Source organism: Pyrus communis, chromosome 5 (genome assembly GCF_963583255.1).
Source record: "Pyrus communis chromosome 5, drPyrComm1.1, whole genome shotgun sequence".
Taxonomy (NCBI): domain Eukaryota; kingdom Viridiplantae; phylum Streptophyta; class Magnoliopsida; order Rosales; family Rosaceae; genus Pyrus; species Pyrus communis.
Genome location: NC_084807.1, coordinates 18,226,080 through 18,252,130, shown reverse-complemented (window position 1 = coordinate 18,252,130; position 26,051 = coordinate 18,226,080). Strand labels below are relative to the sequence as shown.

General features: G+C 37.5%; 2 protein-coding genes across 2 annotated transcripts; one reads left to right on the top strand and one right to left on the bottom strand.

The window, feature by feature from the left end:
* The first annotated feature begins 15,045 nt into the window (after window positions 1-15,045).
* Window positions 15,046-17,828, top strand: LOC137735556 (GDSL esterase/lipase At4g01130-like). Its single transcript, XM_068474980.1, has 5 exons — window positions 15,046-15,322; window positions 15,962-16,183; window positions 16,286-16,443; window positions 16,874-17,138; window positions 17,437-17,828. Exons 1-5 carry the CDS (start codon window positions 15,070-15,072, stop codon window positions 17,703-17,705), a joined length of 1,167 nt encoding a protein of 388 aa, XP_068331081.1. The 5' UTR covers window positions 15,046-15,069; the 3' UTR covers window positions 17,706-17,828.
* A 5,079-nt stretch (window positions 17,829-22,907) lies between these two features.
* On the bottom strand, window positions 22,908-23,804 carry LOC137734337 (uncharacterized). The gene has a single exon (XM_068473620.1). It carries the CDS (start codon window positions 23,802-23,804, stop codon window positions 22,908-22,910), a length of 897 nt encoding a protein of 298 aa, XP_068329721.1.
* Between the last annotated feature and the right edge of the window lie 2,247 nt (window positions 23,805-26,051).

Here is a 26,051-nt window from a genome sequence, read left to right as displayed (position 1 = left end):
TCTCATCACATAGCTCATCAATTATGCTAGCCAATAACTCAATAACATGCTAGCCAATAACTCAATAAGTATACCTGCACATGAGTCCGAATCACCTAAAGTGGTCTGTACGACAAGACTGGGTGTAAATAAATACGCTCAAGTGCTACGATCACGTGAAGACTGTGCGAATAATTGCGAGTCACCTACGAGTCGGAACCACCTAAAGTGGTCTGTACGACAGGATTGTGCACTTACCTTGGATCCAACGTGAGCGTAAGGTGCGGGAGGTGAACATCACGTGAAGGACTGTGCCCTGGCCACGGACGGGAGCACTAACACCGGGGTGCATGTTTATGAGCTACAATATATCTCAAAACAATCATACTACCATCACTATCATCAACATGTACTCACTTGAAGCTTACCTGGGCATCTGTGGCGTCATTTAGCACTTCAAAGCATTCACAATAGTTAGGTTCAGGTAATATCCATATGAATATGCCATGATGCAATCTAAACCCAAACATTTCATGATATTCCCAGAATATATAATACGGCGTAACATGTACAATCAATAACACCCTACTCCCAAACTATTTACTTTTGAGAGTAATCATCAGTGATAAGCCCAATTAGACACTAGCTAAATTAACTATCATTACTTACCTTTCCTTACTTCAATTTGTTGATTCTTCACGCATTGATTTATGATCAACATTTAATCACCAAATCATAAAGCTAAAACTCACACTTCCCACCAATGTCCCTCACATTGCTCAATTCACTAAACAAGGCTATTATCTCAATTATTTAATCTCATTTATTATATGGCTGCATCTAATGTCTTGTTACACTGCCTACGTACCCTAAACAAGGATCAAGCCATTCGTAGTTCGCAATGATTAATTGTAGGTAACAAACATAGATCACTTTAGAAGTGTTTGTGGAACTATCAATTATATGCCTATGAAAGAAAAAGACCCACTCACCTGGAGTCCCGCTATGATTATCTTGCACGCACATCGAGACATCCCGATCTATCGTCGCCTATGACCAATTATCAAATCACGTCTCAAAGTTCTTACCGATAGAATACATAATTTACATAAAACATATCCTCAGGGACCTTCAAGAATAATTTGAGACCCATTGACCAAAAGTCAATTGTCGATCTTTGATCGACGGTAAGATCTACAACCCTGTATAACTCGATTCAGAAGATCCGTATATCAGATTTCCAATCCGTAGCTTCCAAAGATCCAAATTATGCTTCTAGAATAACATACTAAAATTTTATTACAATCCAACGGTTGGATCCTTGCCAATTCCCAAAACTGATTAGCGGTTAACGTTTTATTTTATGAACTTACAAATTCAATTCAGAAATATCTGTACGTAGGATTCCTAATCCGTAAGTTCCTACATTCTTTAAATATTATGTACTACAATATAACAAAGTTTGGTGACGATCCAACGGTTGGATCGTCGATTCACATAAATACCTATTAACGTATTGTGGAGAATTTAGGTTCCAACGATCAACCTACGTCAATCAAATGTCAAGACTAAATTCAAGACATTTAACATAGCCTAAAAATAGCATTGGCAGCCCATTGGCCACGCGCTGCCGCACGCGCCACCGTAGGTGGCGGTCAGCCTTCTCGACTTGACGGAAAATCCAACTATTTCCAAAAATTACCAAAATTTACAAGAATTAAGATCTCAAGGAGAGGAACAACTTTCATACCTGCCACAAAGTCCAAAAGTGGACGGAAGATGGTCAATTTTGCCCACGAAGCCGACAAGTGCCTAAAGCTTCCCGATGTCTATTCGTTGTCTACGGTGGTCCAACGAGGTCAAGGTTGGTTGAGTTTTGCTCCTGGAAGGATGGGCTACAAAGACCAAGTGGTGGCATCGGCCATCGCTTTGCCAATTTGACGAAAAATCAAAAAGGGTGGGCGGAGCACCGTGAGAACCTTCAACTTTCGTGGCCTCAAACTGCCACATACCGTGGTTAATCAAGGTGGTTCTTGGGTGGGTTTTGTAGAGGGTAATGAGAGCTTCAAGATGGTTATGGTGGTGTCGAAAAATTCCACCGGAGTTGGCCGGAATCGGCCTTGGAAAATGGGTGGTCACGAGTGGAAAAACCCACGGGAATGTTGTGAGCTTTTTTTTTTTTTTTTTTTTTTTTTTTGCTTTCTTTTCTTCTTTCTTTCTGATTTCTCATTGGTCCTCCATCCCTTTTAATTTGATTGGTCCCTTTTTCTTTTTACTTAAGGCTGATTAGTTAGTCTTCCCACAAAGTGGGAGTTCAAATAATTTAACTACCTTTAAATAACCAATTTCAAACGTCCGTAATTATACCGTTATAATTCGGACTCGCAAACGGCTTTCGCCTATGCGTTCGTAGTGGCAAGTACTACGAGGATATGCTAAAAGAATAAGTCATACGTCACTCGAACCGATGATCAACGGAAGTCAAAGTCCTTACCTCTAGGGCATTTTCATAAATTCACGCTTCTAAAATTAATAAAAACGTAAAATTTGGGACGGGTTGTCACAATCTACCCACCTTAAAAATTTCATCCTTGAAATTTAAAATCAACTAGAGATGTTGTATAAAAGAGAATGTCATTCCGTCGCGATCATAGTGCAGTGATTCCTCTTTCATGCCTCAAAACTCAAACTTTCATTCTCTTTCAAAACAATTCTACAGTATAAAATCTCTTACGAAAGCATCAAGTCAAAATAGATATATTTAAATTGAAATTGAACACTGAAAGTTTTCGCCCACACACTCATAGTTTTACCCATTCTAAAGGTAAGTGTATAATAACATTGGGTTAATCCTAACAATAAGTAAACGACTAACTGTAATCGAACGAGGGTGCAACATTACCATCTTGTCCCTCATTGGAGAAATACCCATACATTATCGGAACAAGCCTCAAATGTGCTCACAAACTACTTTCCCAAGCAACATCATCAATACTATATAATTTCCGTGTCACAATTTCCATCATTCTAATACCTACCCACAACTCTCTGCTGCAACTCACATATTGCTACCATATCTCAATTGATGCCGTACTTATAACCAGGAATGTAACCTCAGTTACACATAACTCTAACAAAGCTAAGTGTCTAACAATCATGTACCGAGCATGAAATCTTCGTTTGTCGATTCCAATGGTATTTTAACTAACTATGGATACAAACAACTAAAACAGAGATAGTGATATATTACAACCACAGTAGTCATGGGACGAACAAAATGCAACATGTCCACTAAAGTCTGCGTAATTCGCTTCAGTCAAATCTTTAGTTTATGGGTGGAAATATGATACTAAACAAAATCTCATACTTACAACATTTTAAAAGACTTCCAAAGACTTGGAAGTGAAACACTTAACACGATGAAATATAATTACACCAAGATGATAATCTTGTTGGGTTTCTGATTTCCTGAACTTGTATAAAAATCTAGAAGCAACTTTCTCATAATGCCATTATCCTCCGAAAGTAAACAGAGAAGAAACTGTGGTCATCTAGTTTGTTTGGACTTTATTTCCTCAACCTCCTTCTACTATAACCGAAGGCGAGACACCTAGACTGAAAATTTTCTTCAATCACCTCAAGTGGAGCCTCAATTTTAATTTCTGTTTTATTTCCACATTTGACCATATCACAAACGAGGACTTTTAGATCACGTCCCATAGATAAATTAACAACATCTCACTTCTATCTTAGTTGTCTTCACACGTGTCTTGTTGTTGAAATTTCAACACCCATTTTAAAGAAAGAAATCATCACCAATACCTTAAACTTTGAGGCTAAAAAAATACTACTTTCTACTTAAGAAAAACTACCACCAATTGGAACATCACATAAGCGTATCATTGGTTTAGCATCACGATTAATGAATTTCACATTCTCTACACGTACAACATATCTCGAACTGAGCATATAAAAGGATACTTCATAACTCCATTCATATAACAAAATGATTAAAATCATTCGAACCATTTCTTGATAGATTAAAGGTAACTCCATATCGATACTCATATTTCCCAACTAAATAGAATAGGACAGGCTAAAAGTGTGCGAGAGTAGATACACAATAGTGCACTCACAGATGCTAATTTAATTATGCTATTGCCTTTGACAGAACTTAGCTTGTTCCAAAAAGTAAATGTAGTAAAAAGTTCTAGGGTCAATGAAGATTTGGACACACTTTTCTACATAAGAGTACCAATCGGTTTTCCAATGAAAACAAAAATTGTTAATTCTAGGTCAAAAATATGATGGTTCATCTTTAGCGGTTCTACCACTAAGAAACATAAGTGTTAACATACTAAGAAAGTTTGAATCTGAATTGACTTGTCACAACAATCGACAATCATTATACATCATCAAAATCTCTACTGAGAAGTGTCATCTAGCTTTCGAAATAAGGTGATGACTGTTGACTTTAGGTCATGAATAAGATGGTTCGTTTCAAACGGTTTTAACCGTTGGAAAATAAAAGCAATACTCCGTCATGTTGCCATACCAACTTAACAATGTGGTGGTATTTGAGGTAAGATTTTTGGGATATGACGCCAAAAATATACGTCCTCGAAATGAACAATACTACTAACCAACTCTACGACACGAACTAAAAGGTCTTCACAATTTCCTCGACACTCAAAACAATCTAACAGTGAGATATCATCTCGCATTTCGATTATAATGTCTACCTATGGAAGTGATCGAGAGGTTGTTAGTCAAAGAGGTTTCATTTACCTAGATAAGTGATAAGGTAAAAACAACAATCATGAGTTTACTGTCCTATTACAAAGCTTATTCCTAAGCTTCCACGATCCTAGTTTATTCGGCTCAAGCGAAGTAGTTCATTGATCCTAGGAGGACTTGATGACTGCTTTTCGGATTTCTACAACTTCCAGGATATGACAACTTACATTCGCAAGCCTATTCTCACCCATTTAATAAGTATTACTATGAAAGAAAAAATTTGGGAATAACGTTGATTGAAAAATCCCAAGGCTAGAAAAAGACCTTGCTAAAGATTTACTTTCAAAAAGACTTTATCGAGAGTCGATCTTCCTCCTGAAGATCTAGCATGAACATAAGTACGCTTGAAGATATTAGTGCTAACAGGGACCAAAAGTAATTATCCTCAGATGATCTTCTGCGAAATGCTACTAAGAAATCAAGACTAGCTAAGATTTCCAATCTCTAAAGGATCAATACTAACGGCGGTAGAACAATGATAGAATTATTTGGTAATATCTCTGGTGATACATGATTATCAATACATTAACTTAGGCCATCAACTTGCCTCAATCTTATACATTTCCTCCACAAGGAAAATCTTCGTTTTAATTCTAAGGACGAACGCCAAAATGATTTTAAAAAATGTCGTCAAGACCACAAAACTGCCCAAAACTAAAGAAAAGTTAACATATTTTTCCGTAATCTACGAGGCGGCAAAGTTCGAGCATTAGACACAAAACTAAGAATGCTTACATCACGCATATGATGAACACAATACTGCCCAACTTATGCTCTGATACCAAACTGACACATCCCGACCCAGAAAGTCCACTTGGACCCTGAATCGAGCTATGCTGGCCGACACCTGAAAGGTGACGAAGCCATATAATGTGATAGAGTGTAGAAAAATGTGAATAAATTTGAACCTAAAAATTTTAAATACCAGAGTGCGTTGTGAACGGGAGCGAAGCCATTTCACACACGATGTCAGAGCATAAGTAAGGTACAGAAATGTGGGTAAGAATCATACCCTCATAAGTATCCATCAATACTAAGATTCGCCACAGATCCATGTCGATACAAACTCAGCAGCTAAAATCTAGAGGGCACCAAACAGAGAGTGTGAGTGAGCAATAAAACCAAGCTTCCCAAAGTTATTACCTCTCTAAAAGCAATGCCCCTTAATGTAAAACCCGTATCATTTTCCATAAGACAATACAACATATATACATATATCCAAACCATACTAAAAAAAGGCCAAAACCACGATTTGCCATGTCCATTAACTTCACCATGCGTTAATAAGTAGGCCAAATGAACTTAATCAATACAAAATGATATATTAGTCGAAGTCATCTAATGTGACCTGTACGACTGCACCCATATCTCATCACATATCTCATCAATCATGGTTAGATATAAGTCGGAGTCACCTTTTGTGACTTGTACGACTTATCCATATCTCATCAATCATGGCTAGCATATAAGTCGGAGTCACCTATAGTGACCTGTATGACTTATCCATGTCTCATCACATATCTTATCAATCATGCTAGCCAATAACTCAATAACATGCTAGCCAATAGCTCAATAAGTATACTTGCACACGAGTCGGAACCACCTAAAGTGGTCTGTACGACAAGACTGGGTGTAAATAAATACGCTTAAGTGATACGATCACGTGGAGACTGTGCGAATAATCGCGGGTCACCTATGAGTCGGAACCACCTAAAGTGGTCTGTACAATAGGACTGCGCACCTACCTTAGATCTAAGGTGAGCGTAAGGTGCGGGAGGTGAACATCACATGAAGGACTGTGCCCTGGCCACGGGCGGGAGCACTAACATCGGGGTGCAGGTTTATGAGCTACAATATATCTCAACACAATCATACTCACTGCCATCACTATCATCAACATGTATTCACCTGAAGCTTACCTGGGTGTCCGTGGTGTCATTTAGCACTTCAAAGCATTCACAATAGTTACGTTCAAGTAATATTCATATGAATATGCCACGATGCAATCTAAACCCAAACATTTCATGATATTCCCAGAATATATAGTACGGCGTAACATGGACAATCAATAACACTCTACTCCCAAACTATTTACTTTTGAGAGTAATCATCAGTTATAAGCCCAATTAGACACTAGTTAAATTAACTATCATTACTCATCTTTCCTTACTTCAATTTGTTGATTCTTCATGCATTGATTTATGATCAACATTTAGTCACCAAATCATAAAGCTAAAACTCACACTTCCCACCAATGTCCCTCACATTGCTCAATTCACTAAACAAGGCTATTGTCTCAATTATTTAATCTCATTTATTATATGGCTACATCTAACGTCTTGTTAGACTGCCTACGTACCCTAAACAAGGATCAAGCCATTCGTAGTTCGCAATGATTAATTGTAGGTAACAAGCATAGATCACTTTAGAAGTGTTTGTGGAACTATCAATTATATGCCTATGAAAGAAAAAGACCCACTCACCTGGAGTCCACGCTATGATTATCTTGCACGCACATCGAGACATCACGATCTATTGTCGCCTGTGACCAATTATCAAATCACGTCTCAAACTTCTTACTGATAGAATACATAATTTACATAAAACATATCCTCAAGGGCCTTCAAGAATAATTTGAGACCCATTGACCGAAAGTCAACCGTCGATCTTTGATCGACGGTAGGACCTACAACCCTGTATAACTCGATTCGGAATATCCGCATACCAGATTTCCAATCTATAACTTCCAAAGATCCAAATTATGCTTCTAAAATAACATACTAAAATTTTATTACGATCCAACGGTTGGATCCTCGCCAATTCCCAAAACTAATTAGCGGTTAACGTTTTATTTTATGAACTTACAAATCCAATTCGGAAAGATTTGTATGTCAGATTCCCAATCTGTAAGTTCCTACATTCTTCAAATATTATGTACTACAATGTAACAAATTTTGGTGACAATCCAACGGTTGGATCGTCGATTCATATAAATACCTATTAACGTATCGTAGAGAATTTAGGTTCCAACGATCAACCTACGTGTCACATCCCGGCCCGGGGCAGATCACTTCCCCGGCCCGCTCCACCATCGTAGCACGATATTGTTCGTTTTGGGCCCCGACCACGCCCTCACGGTTTTGTTTTTGGGAATTCACAAGAGAACTTCCCGATGGGTCACCCATCCTGGGAATGCTCTCGCGCGATTCTCGCTTAACTTCAGAGTTCTTACGGAACGCGAAGCCAATGAGCTCCCAAAAGGTCTCGTGCTAGGTAGGGATGGGAATATACATATAAGGATCACTCCCCTGGGCGATGTGGGATGTCACAATCCACCCCCCTTAGGGGCCCGACGTCCTCGTCGGCACACACGCGGCCAGGGTTAGGCTATAATACCAAATTGTCACATCCCGGCCCGACGGATCACTTCCCGAGCCCGCTCCACCACCGTAGCACGATATTGTCCGCTTTGGGCCCCAACCACGCCCTCACGGTTTTGTTTTTGGGAACTCACACGAGAACTTCCCGATGGGTCACCTATCCTGGGAATGCTCTCGCGCGCTACTCGCTTAACTTCGGAGTTCCTACGGAACCCGAAGCCAGTGAGCTCCCAAAAGGCCTCGTGCTAGGTAGGGATAAGAATATACATATAAGGATCACTCCCCTAGGCGATGTGGGATGTCACAATAACTGACACACCCCGATCGAGACCAGGGCATGCTGGCCGTCACGTGGAAGTGGCGGCCAGCATGCCCTGGTCTCGATCGGAGTGTGTCGTACGTCAATCAAATATCAAGACTAAATTCAAGACATTTAACATAGCCCAAAAATAGCATTGGCGGTCCATTGGCCACGCGCCGCCGTGGGTGGCGGTCGGCCACCCCGACTCGCCGGAAAATCCAACTATTTCCAAAAATTACCAAAATTTACAAGAATGAAGATCTCAAAGAGAGGAACATCTTTCATACCTGCCACAAAGTCCAAAAGTGGACGAAAGATGGTCAATTTTTCCCACGAAGCTGACGGGTGCCTAAAGCTTCCCGGTGTCGATTCGTCGTCTACGGTGGTCCAACAGGGTCAAGGTTGGTTGGGTTTTGCTCCTGGGAGGATGGGCTACAAAGCCTAAGTAGTGGCATCAGCCATCACTTTGCCGATTTTCCAGAAAATGAAAAAGGGTGGCCGGAGCATCGTGAGAACCGTCAACTTTCGTGGCCTCAAACCGCCACATATCGTGGTTAATCATGGTGGTTCTTGGGTGGGTTTTGTAGAGGGTAATGAGAGCTTCAAGATGGTGATGGTGGCGTCGAAAAACTTCACCGGAGTTGGCCGGAATCGGCCTTGGAAAATGGGTGGTCGTGAGTGGAAAAACCCACGGGAAAGTTGTGAGCTTTTTTTTTTTTTTTTTTTTTTTTTTTTTTTTTTTTCTCTCTTTCTTTTCTTCTTTCTTTCTGATTTCTCATTGGTCCTCCATCCCTTTTAATTTGATTGGTCCCCTTTTCTCTTTACTTAAGGCTGATTAGTTAGTCTTCCCACAAAGTGGGGTTCAAATAACTTAATTACCTTTAAATAACCAACTTCAAACGTCCGTAATTATACCGTTATAATTCGGATTTGCAAACGGCTTTAGCCTATGCGTTCGTAGTGGCAAGTACTATGAGGATATGCTAAAAGAATAAGTCATACGTCACTCTAACCGATGATCAACGGAAGTCAAAGTCCATGCCTCTAGGGCATTTTCGTAAATTCACGCTTCTAAAATTAATAAAAACGTAAAATTTGGGACGGGTTGTCACAGAAACACCTTGATTGTAAAAGTTTGAAATCTCTAAGCTTTGGCCAAATTCCTCTATCAAAAATTGCATAGAGAAGAAGAATAGAGCCGACCACGATGGCTTATTTATACTACATAGAATATCAAATCCTTCCTAGAAAATATGTTAGAATAAACTAGGAAACATAATTCTAAAGTGATGAGGAAATTTGTCAAAAAAAAAAAAAAAAAAAAAAGGTGATGAGGAAAATCTACCCATAATCTGATAACCCACGTTTTGGACCCAAATATTTTCCAAAAACCAGCCCAAGATAGCTAGATTTAAAGCTTGAAACATTTTAAACACTTCTCCAAAACGGCCTGAACCCAAAAGAGGGCATCTTGGACTCCAAAAAACGTAATTAACGAATAAAAAAGTCACAGCACCACGCACTGCTCCTTTATTTACTCGCTAGAAAATAACTGTTTGGTAGAAAAATTTGAAACTTCAACATGATCAAACTAATGGACTCACGAATGTCCTCTAATTTGAATCATTCCAAAATTTGTTCGCTTGATCAGGTTTTGCTCTAGAGGAAGTCAAATGTCCTATATAATGCAAAGTATCAAAATCTACCAAAATCATAACCAAAATTTACTAAGATTAGAGTAAAATATGTAATATAAAATCGACTCATCAGTCATTACGAGCGTTTATATATATATATATATTTATATATTTTCACACTTGTACATTAATTAAAAAAAAAAACCTAATCTTCGTAAATCCTTACCATTGGATTCTATCTATTATTATAACATTTTTTTTGCATATCGTTGAATATTTGATATTTTGTAGTAAGGTACTAATGTTTTTTTCGTTACGCTCTTATTTAAGATATGTAATACTTGAAAGACAAATGTATTTTTATGTATTGGAGTAATATTTATGTGACAATGTGATATGTATATACCAAACTAGTATTATATTTTCATTTGATTATTTATTGGTTTAAAATATATTTACTTTAATGGGTAACGGGTTGGTTATATTACCCGTTAATATTAACGGATAGAGTTTGGGTCGGGTCATATTACCTGTTCATTTTAATGAGTGTTATATGATACGACCCATTAAGATATCAGGTATGACACGAAAATGATACGAACACGAAAAACACAACACAAATATCATGTTTAATTGATGGTGATAAAGAGTGCCAACTGCTGTGCATTGAGGATGTCATGAAGTTTGAACCAACTATTTTCGAAGTAAAAAAGAGAAAGAAAAGCAAATGAAATCATTCATAAGGAGAAATATTATCTTGTTACCAATTCACCACATAGAAAGCGTTTATTGGACAAGTAATCCAGTTTTTGAATGTGTGGCAAGCATATAGTGGACGAATGATGCCACTATGACTCTGTATTGGTTGCAAAGAAAGAAAGTCTTTCATCGCCAATCATGGTTCAAGGGAGTCTCATTTAGCGGGAAAGTGCTCAAAACCCATCTCCAACAAGAGTGGGAAATCATAATCAGTAGGCTAAACAACTATGAAGCTTAGCCATTTCTTCGAATTCTCTGATATGGGTGTTTGCTACATCTTCAATGCTCATCGTCCTCCATTTCAGATCAAATGTTTACATCAGAGTAATGAAAGTTTAACATTTTAACCAATCACTTTAAACACTCCATTGACATTGGGGGGGCTATTATTCCTTGTCTCTTAAAAGTGATTAGACTTCAAAACTAAACAAAAATAATTGACATCAAAATATACAGGGTAATGTTAAGGAGATTAAACTTTTAAATTAAATTTACAAACTAAATGATGTGTCACCAATAGGAAATAAGCACGTTAATCAATATTTAAGTAATAATCTAATCGTCAACAACCACATCATTTACTTTACAAAATTTAGTCTCCCTAGCATTACCCATATATATATGTAGCTGTATAAACATCAAACTATTACGAAAGGGGTTTTTGAACTTTAATCCTTGAAGAAGATTAAAATTCAATAAAAACCTGTTGTTAGCTTGTATATTGATTTTAGACCTCTAATCTGTACTTAATTCATATTATATTATATTTTGGTTTTAATATTTAATAGATATCTTATTTAATGTCATTACATTAAAATTATTTATTATTATACACATTTTAATTCATTATATTTATTTTACTTCCTCTGATTAGTGTACTTAGACGTCTGTATGATAATATATTTTACTAAATTATTGTACCAAAATGTCTGTACCTAAATATATTATAGTGAATTAGTGACACATAAGAAAATATGCAAAAACATAAGTGTACCGAACAATTCGGTACCTAAATATATGATACTAAACTAGTGTACCAAAATGTCGGTACCTATGTCACATCCCGGCCCGGGGGGGACAACTTCCCAGGCCCGCTCCACCATCGTAGCATGATATTGTCCGCTTTGGGCTTACCATTCCCTCACGGTTTTGTTTTTGGGAACTCACGAGCAACTTCCCAGTGGGTCACCCTTCATAGGATTGCTCTAACCCCCTTCTCGCTTAACTTCGAAGTTCCTACGGAACCCGAAGCCAATGAGCTCCCAAAAAGCCTTGTGTTAGGTAGGGATGGGAATATACATTTAAGGATCACTCTCCTGAGCGATGTGGGATGTCACAATCCACCCCTCTTAGGGGCCCGACGTCCTCGTCGGCACACACACGACTAGGGTAAGGCTCTGATACCAAATTGTCACATTCCGGCCCGGGGGGACCATTTTCCAGGCCCGCTCCACCACCGTAGCACGATATTGTCCGTTTTGGGCTTACCATTCCCTCACGGTTTTGTTTTTGGGAACTCACGAGCAACTTCCCAGTGGGTCACCCATCATGGGATTGCTCTAGCCCTCTTCTCGCTTAACTTCGGAGTTCCTACGGCAGAGTTGGGCACAGTCCTTCACGTGATGTTCACCTCACGCACCACACGCTCATCTTGGATCCAAGTTAGGTGCACAATCCTGTCGTACAGACCACTTTGGGTGGTTCTGACTCGTAGGTGACCCTCGATTATTCGCCCAGCCTTCACGTGATCGTAGCACTTGAGCGTACTTATATTACACCCAGTCCTGTCGTACAGACCACTTTAGGTGGTTCCGACTCGTGTGCAGGTATAGTTAGTGAGTTGGAGATTTGAGCTCTAGATTCAGCCATACAGGTCACGTTAGGTGACTCCAGCTGACAGATTACATGGCATTGATTTGACATTTCCTAAGCACTTGCATTCTACTTAGAAGCTTTTGACATGGCATATTTCCGAGCATAATTTATATATATATATATATATATATATATATGTGTGTGTGTGTGTGTGTATTATAGTTTCTGGGAAGTATACAGGTTTTACGGCGAGGGGTTAGAATTTTGTGTATAGCTGGTTTTTATTTATTCGTACTTTTATTATTATTTATTAGCTTCCGCACTGTGCACATTACGTCACTTCCGCGTGACGGCCAGCATGTCCTGATCTCGATCGGGGTGTGTCAACCTAAATATATTATAATAAACTAGTGTACCAAAATGTCCGTACCTAAACATATTATATTAACCTAGTATACCTAAATGGTCATACCTAAATATATTGTAATGAATTAGTGGCACATAAGAAAATATGAAAAAACATGTGTACCAAAAAATCTTTACGAAAATATTTTCTTATATAAGATACTTACCATAATGAGAATATAAATTTATAATATTTTCATAAAATTTAATTTATGAACACCATAAAATTATAAATAAAAAAGTGAGACATTTAATATGCTGGCGTTAAATAGAGTCTAGGAACTAAAATCAATTTTTAATCTTGTATAAGACATTTTTCTAAACTTTATCTTATTTAAGGATTAAAATCTAGTTTTGAGTAAATTGTAGCTATGGTGTCTTAACTTTAACTCAATTGAAGTAATGGTCCCTCAACTAAAAATACATTACCATGAGTCCCTCAACTCATCAAAATGTGCAGCTATGGTCCACCAACTAAAAATCCATTACCATTGGTCCTTCAATTTTAATTCAACTGGAGAAATGATCCATTAACTTTAACCCAATTGTAGCAATGGTCATTCCAACATAACTCGTTTTGATAAAATTTTGACGTAGTTGACGAAAATGACCCTAATTACACACTTTGATGAGTTGAGAGACCCTTATTATATAAATGGTTATCCTAACATAACTTATTTTGACAAAATTGATGAAAAGGACTATAGGTACACATTTTGATAAGTTGAGGAACCAATGGTAATGTATTTTTAGTTGAGGGACCATTGCTACAATTTACTTTCTAGTTTTCTATACAAAAAATTCTCAATCCAACAAGTCAATCTTCAAGATTTGAAATATATCTAGAACAACTATGCCACAAATTATAGGAAGAATTCACGGCATGTATTTTCTTTTGACAGAGGTAGGATATTCGAACTTGAAAGTTGTGGATGCAAATTTCTTCCTCCTTGATCTTGGACAAAATTGCACCTACAAAACAATTAACACCTTTGGTCAAGGCCAAGAGCCTCACGCGCCCATGATGAATTTTGAGGGGGGGGGGGGCGCTTTGGCCGAAGAACCTCCGATGCCAAAGTTAGAATTTAGAGAGAAAGTGTTTGAGAATTTTAGAGAGTTTTTGCAAGAGAATTGGAAATGTGTTTTGGAGAAAATATGAGCCTTTTTATAAGAGAATGGCTGGCCTCTTTGGGTGAGAGAGGACCAGCCACCTAGCTCATTTTGTGGGCTAGATTCTTGATTTAGGTTGAATTTAGCAGTTATGGGAATAATTGACTAGTTAATTTAGCAAATAGAATTATTGCCAAATTAACTAGCTAATTAGTATGATAAAATAGGTAAATATGATGAGATCAACCAGGGTGCCCGGCCTTTTGGGAATTTGGGGTATATTTTGTGGTTAATTGGGTGACTTAATTGACATTTCATGGATTAATTAGGCAATTAACCCATTAATTAGTCAATTATTATGTTTTTAGAAGGAATGTTTTAGGAATTATGAAATGAATAAATTATTTAACTAATTGATTAGCTAAATAATGAAGTAGAAAATATATAGAATGAGATAGGTTTTGGGAATTACCTTGTAAATGGGATTTGATAAAATAGGTTTCAAATTGTTATCTATTTTGGGCACTTTCGACTTTGTTGAGGGATGAAGCTGCTAGCGTGTAGGAATCTCGTTATGTCTCAAGGGTAATTTTGTCCTATTTTGTTCAAAAATCCACATGTTGCCTTGTGATTATTTTTGGCTCCACAAAAGTATTTTAGGAATTGAAAATAATTGTCAATCAACGTATACATCAATTGTGGGCAACAACCTATGTGGGACAATTCATAGCACGACCGACACATGGTGGAGCTAAAGTTTCACGCGTCTGAAAAAATGAGCCTGCGTGTAATTATGTGCCTCACCTTATATATATGTGTATATATATATATATACTGGAGTAAGCTTGGTATTATATACCAGTCAATTCTATCTGCTACTGAGAAAATGAGCCCGTGTGTACCAAAAATTTGTGTCCTCCACAAGATTTTAATCGTATGGATGACAGTGGTGGCAACTTTGAGTTGTTTAGGTCACTCTAAATGTGAATTCGAGGGAATTTTCAATTTTGGAGATTCGAACTCAGATACAGGGGGATTTTGGGCAGCTTTTCCGGCGCAATCTGGACCCAATGGCATGACATACTTCAAGAGACCTGTTGGTCGGGCTACAGATGGGAGGCTCATTGTTGATTTTCTAGGTAACTCACACAACCCTCGGTCTGGTGTTCTTGCACTACTTTATCAGCCAAACGGGGACTTAGTTGATTAGGAGGTCATAGTTCATGCCTGTTTAGTGCTTGTATTCGTTCAGCAATTTTGTCATTTGGCTTGATATTTTCCTAATCCTGTAGGATATAGGAGGCCCTACATTTGACAGGTCAGTTGGATTGTTTTATTAGGCCCTTTTATACCACAAGACAAAGACTCCACAGCTAGGCAAAGTTTTGACTAATCAGTAGCCATTTATTGTTCTTTTCCTTTACATCACTAATTATATCACTAATGATATAGAAAATATCTAAGTCATCATAGGTGAAGTTATACCTATCTTTTTGTATGATAGAAGGAGATTTTAATTGAGAGCATACAGATCACATAGTACCCTAATCAATTGACTTAACTTACATATGCATGTCTTCGAGCTAAGCTAAACCAATTGTACATTGTGTGGAAGTTTTAGAGCAATGCAATATTTGTTAGAGCACACTGTGTTTGTTGCTAATAAAATTATGTCATGTGATATCGATAGCACGAAGATGTGTATTAGTGTCGACGCAAAAGTACATAACAGCAGATATGTGTCCTGAATTTATGCTTTTTGGTATTGAACTTGGCAGCTCAAGCTCTAGGGTTACCATTTATAAGTCCATACCTGAAATCAATTGGATCTGATTATAAACACGGGGCAAACTATGCAACACTAGCATCCACTGTGCTTTTGCCAAACACTTCCTTGTTTGTCACTGGAATCAGCCCATTCTCTCTGGCCATCCAGCTCAACCAAATGAAGGCATTCAAGACCCAAGTTGAAGAGTTTCACCACTCCTCGAATCAACAAGGTAAGCATATACGAATTGGTACACTATCTTGACTAACTGTCTTGATTTACGTATGTATGCGAGTTTTTGTTAGTTCTGATGACTGCGATTGTTGTTGCTTAGAACTGAAGAGACTTCCCTCCCTGGATATTTTTGGAAAATCACTCTACACATTCTACATTGGCCAAAACGATTTCACCTCCAATTTGGCAGCCATTGGTGTAGGTGGAGTGAAGCAATATCTTCCTCAAGTCGTCTCTCTAATTGCTGGTACCATCAAGGTGAGTCAGTACTTAATTCCATATATACCTAATGTTGAGCAGATGAGTTTTAGGCTTGATCATCAAAGGAGAAAAGGTATACTTTTGCATAAAACGGTCTCTCACATTTATGGTCATGTGTTACTCACATGATATAATAAATGTGAGATACGTCGTTTCATGCAACGGCTGTAGAAAAGTTTTTCTACTTTGGAGAATATGTGAAGCACGCCTCAGTAAATATTTCTTGAATCTTTTATTAGATTGTCTAATAATATAACAATAATTTTTATAAAGACTGAAATTGAATTTTCGTTAAAATATATAAATCAAATTCACAATTTTGTCAGCATAAATATTTGTCTGGCAAGAAAACAGTACTTTACCATTACAATAATAGCAAACTATACGACATTTACACTTCGCTTATATTGGTTTTCAAAACTTATAGGAGCTATATGCATTAGGAGGGCGTGCATTTCTGGTACTTAATCTGGCACCTGTGGGTTGTTATCCATCATTTTTGGCGGGGCTTCCTCCTTCTGAACTCGACGCATTTGGATGCTCAATTGCTTACAACAACGCAGTCGTGGACTACAACAAGTTGTTGAAGAAGGCACTTAGCCAAACTAGAGGCTCCCTCCCAAATGGTTCCCTCATATATGTGGATACCTCCTCTGTTTTGCTTGAGCTCTTTAGGCATCCCACATCTCATGGTATAGCTCTCGACACCAAGGTTTTACCATTTAATTAGGTTTTATATCATTAGAGAAATGTCTTTTTTTTTTTTTTTTTTTTCGCCATACTTAAATTGAGGGACAAATACTTATACTGTCAGATTGTGAATCTAGATCACACACTAAAAAACAAGTCAATTTACTAATTGTCACACAGTCCAACAAGAGAACATTTCTTGGTAACATATTATGTCAAATAATGTGCCCGACAAGAAATTTTCATGTCATCAAGTAAATTTTTATGTTGTAAGTTTAATTTTATTTTGTTTTGAAACAGGCTTGAAGTATGGTACAAAATCATGTTGTGGGCATGGTGGTGGTGCCCATAATTTTGACCCCCAAGTTTTTTGTGGAAATACAAAGGTGATCAATGGGAGACCTGTGACTGCAACTGCTTGTAGTGACCCTTACAACTATGTGAGCTGGGATGGAGTCCATGCCACAGAAGCTGCAAACAAGCTAACAACATTGGCTATCCTCAACGGCACTTTCTCAGACCCTCCCTTTCCCTTTGAGCAGTTCTGTGACCTCCACAGTATCGCCTGAGAAATCCTTTTTCTTTCAAAGATTGGATTGGATTGGATTTTAAAGGTTGTGTTCTCTACCTACAAATCTCATTCTGCAAGAATGTAATAACTTTGTTTTCAATGTATTTGGTTCATAAGCTTTTGCCAATTTAGTCCCTAAATTATCAACTGAGTGAAAATTAGGTCCCTAAACTATTTTTTTTTCTTCAGAAAAATCGGTCATTGAATTATAAAAAACTACCAATTACATCCCTAATATTATTTTTGAAGCTATGATATTCAATTTTCTGTCAATTTAAGTCACGTTACTTGCATATGATACACATTGGAGGGTAGATTGGTAATTTTACATAAAGAAATAGTGTATGGAGTTAACTTTGGAGAGTAAATGAAACGTTAGATTCGCAACCTATATGAAATGTTAAGGGCTTATAGGTGAGAAAGAACGATATTACACTCTAACGTGTGTCAAGTGACTTAAGTTGACGAAAAATTGGATAAAATAGCTTTGGATATAATAGTAGGGATGAATTTAGCAATTTTTAATGAATTTAAGGACTTATTTTACCAAAAAAATAATTCATGGACCTAATTTTCACTGAAGTGATAGTTCAAGGACTAAATCGGCACTTCACCCTATATTATGGGATCCCATAGTGTGTTTTATTCATTTTAGGTTTAAGGCGACTTCAGAACCCAAGAGTTAAACTGTAGAACTATAACTGTATTGATTTGATTGATAACATAAGGTACAAATATATACAAGTCAAATGACTTGGTGTACAAGTAAACCTAAGCCTACAAGGATGTACATAACCTAGCCTAATAGAATCCTAACTTGATTCTCCTATATTAACAGCCCCCCTCAAGCTTGGCGGTCGTTGAGCGACAAGTTTGACTGGAGTAGGTTGAACTTCGGAGTCGAAATTGGTGAGAACATCCGCTGGTTGATTAGTGGATGGAATAAACTATACCTTGTATGAACCAAGCTTCACCTGTTCACAAACAAAATGATAATCAAGCTCAATGTGCTTAGTCCGGGCATGAAAAATATGATTAGCCACCATATAAGTAGTACTCAAGTTATCACAAAATAGTAAAGTGGGAGAGACAACTGGATTACCAAAGTTCGAGGAGAACACAGGAAAGCCAAATGGATTTGGCACAAGCATGAGCCAAGGCCCTGTATCCGGATTCTGCACTGGAGTGAGAAACAGTCGGTTGCTTGGTGGAGCTCCAAGATATCAAATTAGGGCCATGAAAAATCAAGAATCCCGATCTGGTGCAGGTTGTGTTCGGACAACCAGCCCAACCAAAATTGGAATAACCATGAAGGAGAGGAGAGATAGACGACCGCTGAAAGGAAATCCCATGTTCAATGGAGCCATTGACATACTTCAGAATACGCTTAGCAAAAATAAGATGGTATGAGCAGGACGAGACATGAACTGAGAAATACGATTCATTGCATAGGCAATGTCCGGTCGAGTTAAAGTGAGATATTGTAGGGAGCTTGATAAGTGACGAAAGTCAGATGGACCAGATAACAGGGTATCATCTTGATTGGACAACTAAGCATGAAAGGTTACGAGGGTGTTACATAGCTTTCAATCACCCATATTTTTCATTTTAAGTAAATCAAGAGTATATTTAGTCTGAGAAAGATGAAGGCCATCTGAAGCAGGACCAACCTCAAGACCCAGAAAATAGCGAAGATGACTGAGGTCTTCCAAAGGGCCACATAATTATTCCCAATTAATACAATATCATCCACGTATAGTAATAAGATAAGATGAGTTTCACCATGATGGAATGTGAACAATGAGGGATCGGCTAGGCTTTGCACAAAGCCATGACGGAGAAGAAAAGTGTTGAACTGTTGAAACCAAGCTCGGGGAGCTTGTTTGAGACCATATAATGCCTTATGTAACTTACATACATGGTAAGGGCTCTGAGGATTGACAAAGTCAGGTGGTTGGAGTATAAAGACATCTTCCTGTAAATACCCACGGAGGAAGCCATTTTTTACATCAAGTTGATGAAAGGACCATCCATGAGTGATTGCTAAACTGAGAACAAGGTGAATAGTGGCAGGCTTAACAACCGGATTGAGTGTCTCATCATAATCAAACCCATATTGTTGATGAAAACCTTTAGCAACCAAGCAAGCCTTATAATGCTCAATAGAACCATCTGTATTATGCTTAATCTTAAAAACTCATTTGCAACCAACTAAATTTTGAGTGGGATGAGATGGAACAAGAAACAATGTACCATTTTTAAGAAAAGCAGTGAGGGCATGAGGAAGATGATAATGAACTGTGCCATCGGTGTATTGTTTGGGTGCGGATTGACTAGTACGGGATCGATCTGCATGGGATGAAGAGACTGAGGTAAGGCCGGATGAGACTGCACAGACACGGACCACAATTGTTGAATCGGTGAAGACGACCCATTAGAAGAAGCAGGACAAGCAGGTTGTATGGCAGGGGCTTGAGAGACATTAGAGATAACAGACCCAGATGGAGGCACGTTAGCTAGGAACTAGCTGGGTTATAAGAGCACGTGAGGGTGGTTTTCATGATGGGCTACAAAACCTAGAGCGGTGGACTGCAGTGTGGGTCCAAGAGCAAAAGACGTGGCAGAATGGGTTGGGCCCAGGTGAGTAAGAGCTGCAGGAAGAGAATGAGACAATATGGGCTGTCGTGCAAGGGCCTGCTGAGATAAGGCCTGACTTGGTTCCAGAAGAAGAGGCATGGTAGATGGTGCTGCAAGGGCAGCAGTGCGACCAAGAGGAAAATCAATTTCGTCATAGGTAAGATAATGAGATATATGAATCTGATTGGTCTGTGGATCGAGACACCTATAACCTTTAAACTGCAAGTTGTAACCTACAAAAACATATTGTTTGGCACAAGATTCCAATTTGTTAGTAGTATAAGCCCTTAGGTGTGGGTAACATGGACAACCAAATGTACGGAGAGAGGACATATTCGGGTGACGACCAAAAAGACCGACATAAGGACTAGACTAACCAATGACAACAGACAGGAGAAGATTAATGATAAATGTGGCAATGAAGGTAGTTTCCACCCAAAGGGAGGACAAGGCATGATCAATATTTAAGAATGGGTGAGTGACGGTGGAAATATGACACTGTTTTCACTCAACTAGACCATTTTGTTCGAGGGTGAGGGAAAGACACGATTCATAAGTCCTGTTTTATGATAAAAGGCTTTGAAGGAATGATTTATGTATTCCTAGCATCAAATTATTTTTCTAAATATCCTGCCACTCAGTACTATGGTCTGGTGGTATTCCTTTTCACTTGGAAGTGAGAGGTCTTGGATTCGAATCTCGTGGATGGCGAATTTGATACCAAATTAGATTGCCCATTGTGTGGCTTAGCCGAACTCCCCTCCCCTTAGTGTAAAAATATCGATGTACTAAAAAAAAAAAAAAAAAGCCTAATGGTGGCCAATCATCAAGACAATTAGATAGTTTAAACCGGTGATTAATAATTCAAAACTTGCATGCATAATATCATAAGCAAATTGAAAAGAAACTACATATTCTTGCTAAGAAACATAATTAGTTACTAACAATCATAGAATAAAATGTTATTAAAAACATGAATAGAAAATATCTTGAAAATAAACTTGAGTCATCAAAAGGTCTCCAAGCCTAGCAAAGTATTGATGCTTTCTCCCCTCTCAACCCTAATGGCTAATACGCCTTATTGATACTATTGCAAAATAAAATCCTTACTAGAAAAAATCTTCTAAAAACTGGGAAACATAATAGAATAAGATAATTAGGAAATAAAAGGTTTTCTATTTAAATTGAAATTTGAACTTCTCGAAAAATCAGACTTTTGACTGATCAAATCAACTCCAATTTGGTCCCAAAATGTCTCTTTTTAAAGCTTGAGGCGTCCCCTACAAATCCTCAAAAGAATCTTCCTCCAAATATGCCATCTTCATCTTCAAAATGTCCAAAACGTTTAGAAATGTCAATCTGGGAAAGCTGCACGTTGGGCCTTTATTTCATCGCCACAGTCAAACGACTTGGTAGAAAAATCTGAAACTTTGATAAAATTATCTTGAAAGACTCACGAACATCCTCCAATTGAAATCACTCTAAAATTCATCTGTTTGATTATTTTTTTCTCCAGAGGAAATCGAATGTCCTACATTGAAAATGCATAACAAAGTATCAAAATTCTACCAAAATAACCCATAAATTAATACTAAAATTAGGGTAAAGTATATGGTATAATATGGACTCATCAGCTCACTTCCCCACCCATATAGTGTAGACAATATCATTTCTTAAAAAAACAAAAAACAACTATAAAACCAAAATTGTCTTTTTCTTCTATAATTTTTATATTATTATTATATATTTTTCCAAGCTACTATAATTAATGAGAAAGAAAATGCAAACTTGCGCGCAAAAGGACGGACATATTGCCATACACAACTAAACCTAACCCACATCTGCATCGTTTCTCCTACATACCTAAACAATGAACATGTGCCTATTCACTGGCACATGCATGGAAATCTAATGTAAAGAAAGTATAATTAAGGTGCCGACCCAGCGTTTTGTGGGTTGACAATGAGGTCATTCTTGAAAACGCCGTCTGGAATCTTGGTTTTTTTATTCACTATTCACTGATCATGAATACAATAGGCCATAAAGCTATATGCTAAACCAGGTCATTTTCTCATTAAACAACGAAAATTATTCGATGGTGGTTGATTGGGTTGGTGGTTTATATAGAATGTAGCTCTTTTACAATTTCAAAGACTGCAAACTACAAATTATTTTCTGCCTTTAAATTTGGCTTCTACATTTTATCTGATGAATGTTATAGGTACAAAAGCCAGGTGCCGTCCCTTCTCTAAAACCTAGCCAAGTAATTAAGCATACATACGTGAAATTTTTGGATTGAACTTAAAAAAGTACTTACCAAATTTTGCAGAAGCCCATATATATTTGAGAGCGAAGTAAACCATGGCGCCTCTCACTTGTTAGTCATGTGATAAGAGAAATAAGAATAGAGATGCAACAGCCACATTGGTACGACCTTACAAACTTGGAAATAATGTTTCTGTCATCGTTCTAAAGTTCATAAATTAATTTAACTTCGCTATTACAAATTTGTATGGAAAGGAAAGAAGCACACAAAGGAAAAGAAGTAAAAATAAAACTTGGGTCAAGGAACATATTCATGTTCAAGGTAGGGTTGAGTTCTAGTCATGGATGCAGAAGGCATTTTACTTCTCCCAACCCAAAATGTATCAAACGCCACATCTTTTTCGGACTGCTTCTCCATAGATTTAAGTTTCCTCCTCGTCAATAACTTGAATGTGACTATCATTACCAACCCTAAAAATGCTAACCCAAACACAATTCCAACCACAAACCATTTCCGGTTCCTCTTTTTCTTCCCTGGCGCCGGTGCTGGTGTTGGCGGGGATGCAACAACAATGCTAAAATGCCCTATACCACGTGTAATGCACTCATTTTCACTAGTCATGTTCGTGATCTCAAAGGTCCCCCAATCACCAAATTGGACACATTTTCGTGTCATATTTTCCCCTTGCGCAGCATCAATGTGAGGAAACCGGATTGTGATGGGGTCACCGTCGGCAGTGAACGTGAGCTTCTGGTTGCCAATTACAGTTCCACTTGGAGAATCATAAGCCATGAATCCAACAACAGGAGCAACCAATGTGTAATTTGATACTTTGTAGTAAAGTGAAGACCAATTGCCTAAATTTTCAAACACTATAGCTAGCCTTCTGCCAGAAGGTATTGGTATAACCTTTGGTGGGATATAAAATGAACTGAAATTTGCACCTCTACTCCAAAACTTTGCACTAAGGATCCTAACAAATGAAGCTTCCATGCCAGAAAAATTAGCCGGGAGAGAAATATTGTACAGCGTGCCAGTGTGCAGGTTCCTTAGGCTTGCATTTGCATAATCATGGAGAAAATTTGTCAAGGACAAAGGATCATAGCCATTGGAGGCTTGCATGAATGACGGTGATGGCGATGACAGAGAAAATAAGATCATCAGCCAGATTATGTACCAGTTGAAGAACTCCATCAATCAATGCAACCCTGGAAGTCTCCTTGTGATTTTGTTGTTAAATTCTTCTTGGATTGAAATCGCATATATCCATCTGTATTCCACATCCATGAAAGCTCCTATTATACAAAGCTTCCACAATTCATAAACAAATAAAGAATCTATAAAAACTCCACAATTTAAAAGCCAATAAACAATTTGCACGGTGAAATGAAAGAGGTGTTAGGTGTCTGCAGAATATGCCCAAGAAATGAAGAGATGTGTAATCTTGACTTAGGTTTTGAGAAGGTAAACCAAAATCACATCACCAAATGAATATTCTGCAAAATGACAGCCTGCTGTATGAGTCTGAATTCTCCAAAAACATACTCGTTTCGTCGCGATGTTTTTGGAGTTTTTCCTAGGAAATAGAGGGCAGGCGTTGGGGATGTATTGGAGAGGTTGATGGAGGAGAAATGGGGGAGAGGAACATATGGGATTTGGAAGAGTTCTGGTTGTTGTTTGTGGAATGTATTCTATGCATATGGAAAGTCCATGCTAGTTGGGCACCAAATAAGAAGGTGTCCAATGGATGAGTTGTTTAAGATGTTATTTTAATTGTTGATCATAAAAAAAGATGTTATGTTACTATTACAATTGTCAATTTTTGTTTTTAGTTTTTGTTTCTTTTAAATTCCTAGTGGGTTGAATTAGTTGATGAAGGAAAGAGAGGGAGTGGCTTGGTTGCTTGTGCTAGCAAATGCTTTGGAGGGTTATAGTTCCACAATACAAGACAGAAACTCTGGACCTTCTAAAGTCTACAGTTGAGCATTATTTTAGGCAACTGATTTGTGACCCTCTTGGCACAAAGAAACTCAAAAAAGAAAAAATTAAGATAAAAAAGGGAAAAGAATAAAAGGAAGGGCAAGCAAAGCAGAAGAATTTACTTATTACAGGGTTACATATATCACTTTTTATGTGAGAAATGAGACAAAGACACAAAAATATACAATAAATCACTTGTGACATATAAGTCCTCGTACAAAAATATACATTTTAGTTATGCATTGAGAAACAAAAATGTAGTCCCTTGATTTCATGTTTCATAGTGCATACAGCTGCATATTTCTTTCTTTTTTCTCTCTCTCTTTTTCTCCTCAAGACTTATTATAATTTTATGTAAAGAGATTTAGCATAGTTTAATACAACTATAGAAGGGAAGCTGCCCATGATTTGAGTTGGCCTTTGTAGTGGTTTGTTTCAAATGTCATATCCCATACTTAAAATTAAGAAATAGGTAAAGGTTCCAATATCCAACCACAACAATGAATAAATAAATAGGGCAATAATAAAGATTTAATCTGTGGAAAATTTACTAAATTGCAATTTTTTTATAGAATAAAGTTGTCACTCCATTTCATATTTAATCAAGCATGTTGGTCAGTGGTCAAAAAGTCCTTTTCCATTTCCAATTTTATCGCCAAAAGAATTGGCTTAGTCAACTGTTTAATAACAACATCAAAGGGAGGGAAGGTCAATAGGTAATTGTTAAAAGTGTTTTAAAAATGGGCCTAGTCGGCACTTAGGTATTTGATAGTGAGAGTCTATGATGATTTTGTACAAATTATTTTTATACTAAAATTTAAACTCGGGTGTATTGTTTACGGACAATAAAGTTGTAAAAATAGTTACTAAAATCGGAAGGACTAGGCGGCAACTTAGACGATCCAGGAGGTCTAGACGACCGCTAGGCAGTCTAGTTGACACACTAGGCGGTTTCAAGTTTTTTTTCATTAACTAATTAAGTTTTTTTCTAATTAAATAATTAATGCTTACTAAATCAAAATAAGGAGGCTTTTGAACTAGAATAAGTAGTTGTGGAAACTCTTCCTTATATTTGTAATTTGTTAATTTGCTAACTTAGCTTATTGGCTTTTGGCTTTTAAATTCTATATTTACTAAGCTCATTGGCTTTTATTCCTTTTTTTTATCTTTGTTTATTCCCAATACAAGTATTTTTGTTTTGAAGTATAATAGGCATTGTCACTCAGTATCTCTCTAGTGTAAAATATATCATTGTACTAAAAAAAAGTATAAATAGACACTTATTTATATTATATATTCATGTAAATTGGCCGAGATGCTAGACCTCAACATACATCCCGACTAGTGCCTAGTGTCTTTTAGAATCACGCTTGTTAATTAGAAATCATCGGTGCATTAAAATTAGTTTTGAGCAATTGTTGGACCACCTTCCTAATTTCTGTCATAACTAAGTACCATTTG

Bases quoted from the DNA above. Each gene is read 5' to 3' on its own strand.
- LOC137735556 (XM_068474980.1), top strand. From the start codon at position 15,070: ATGAGCCCGTGTGTACCAAAAATTTGTGTCCTCCACAAGATTTTAATC. The intron at 16,444-16,873 runs GTGAGTCAGTAC...CAAAACTTATAG, and splicing joins TAATTGCTGGTACCATCAAG to GAGCTATATGCATTAGGAGG. The intron at 17,139-17,436 runs GTATAGCTCTCG...GTTTTGAAACAG, and splicing joins TAGGCATCCCACATCTCATG to GCTTGAAGTATGGTACAAAA.
- LOC137734337 (XM_068473620.1), bottom strand. From the start codon at position 23,804: ATGGAGTTCTTCAACTGGTACATAATCTGGCTGATGATCTTATTTTCT.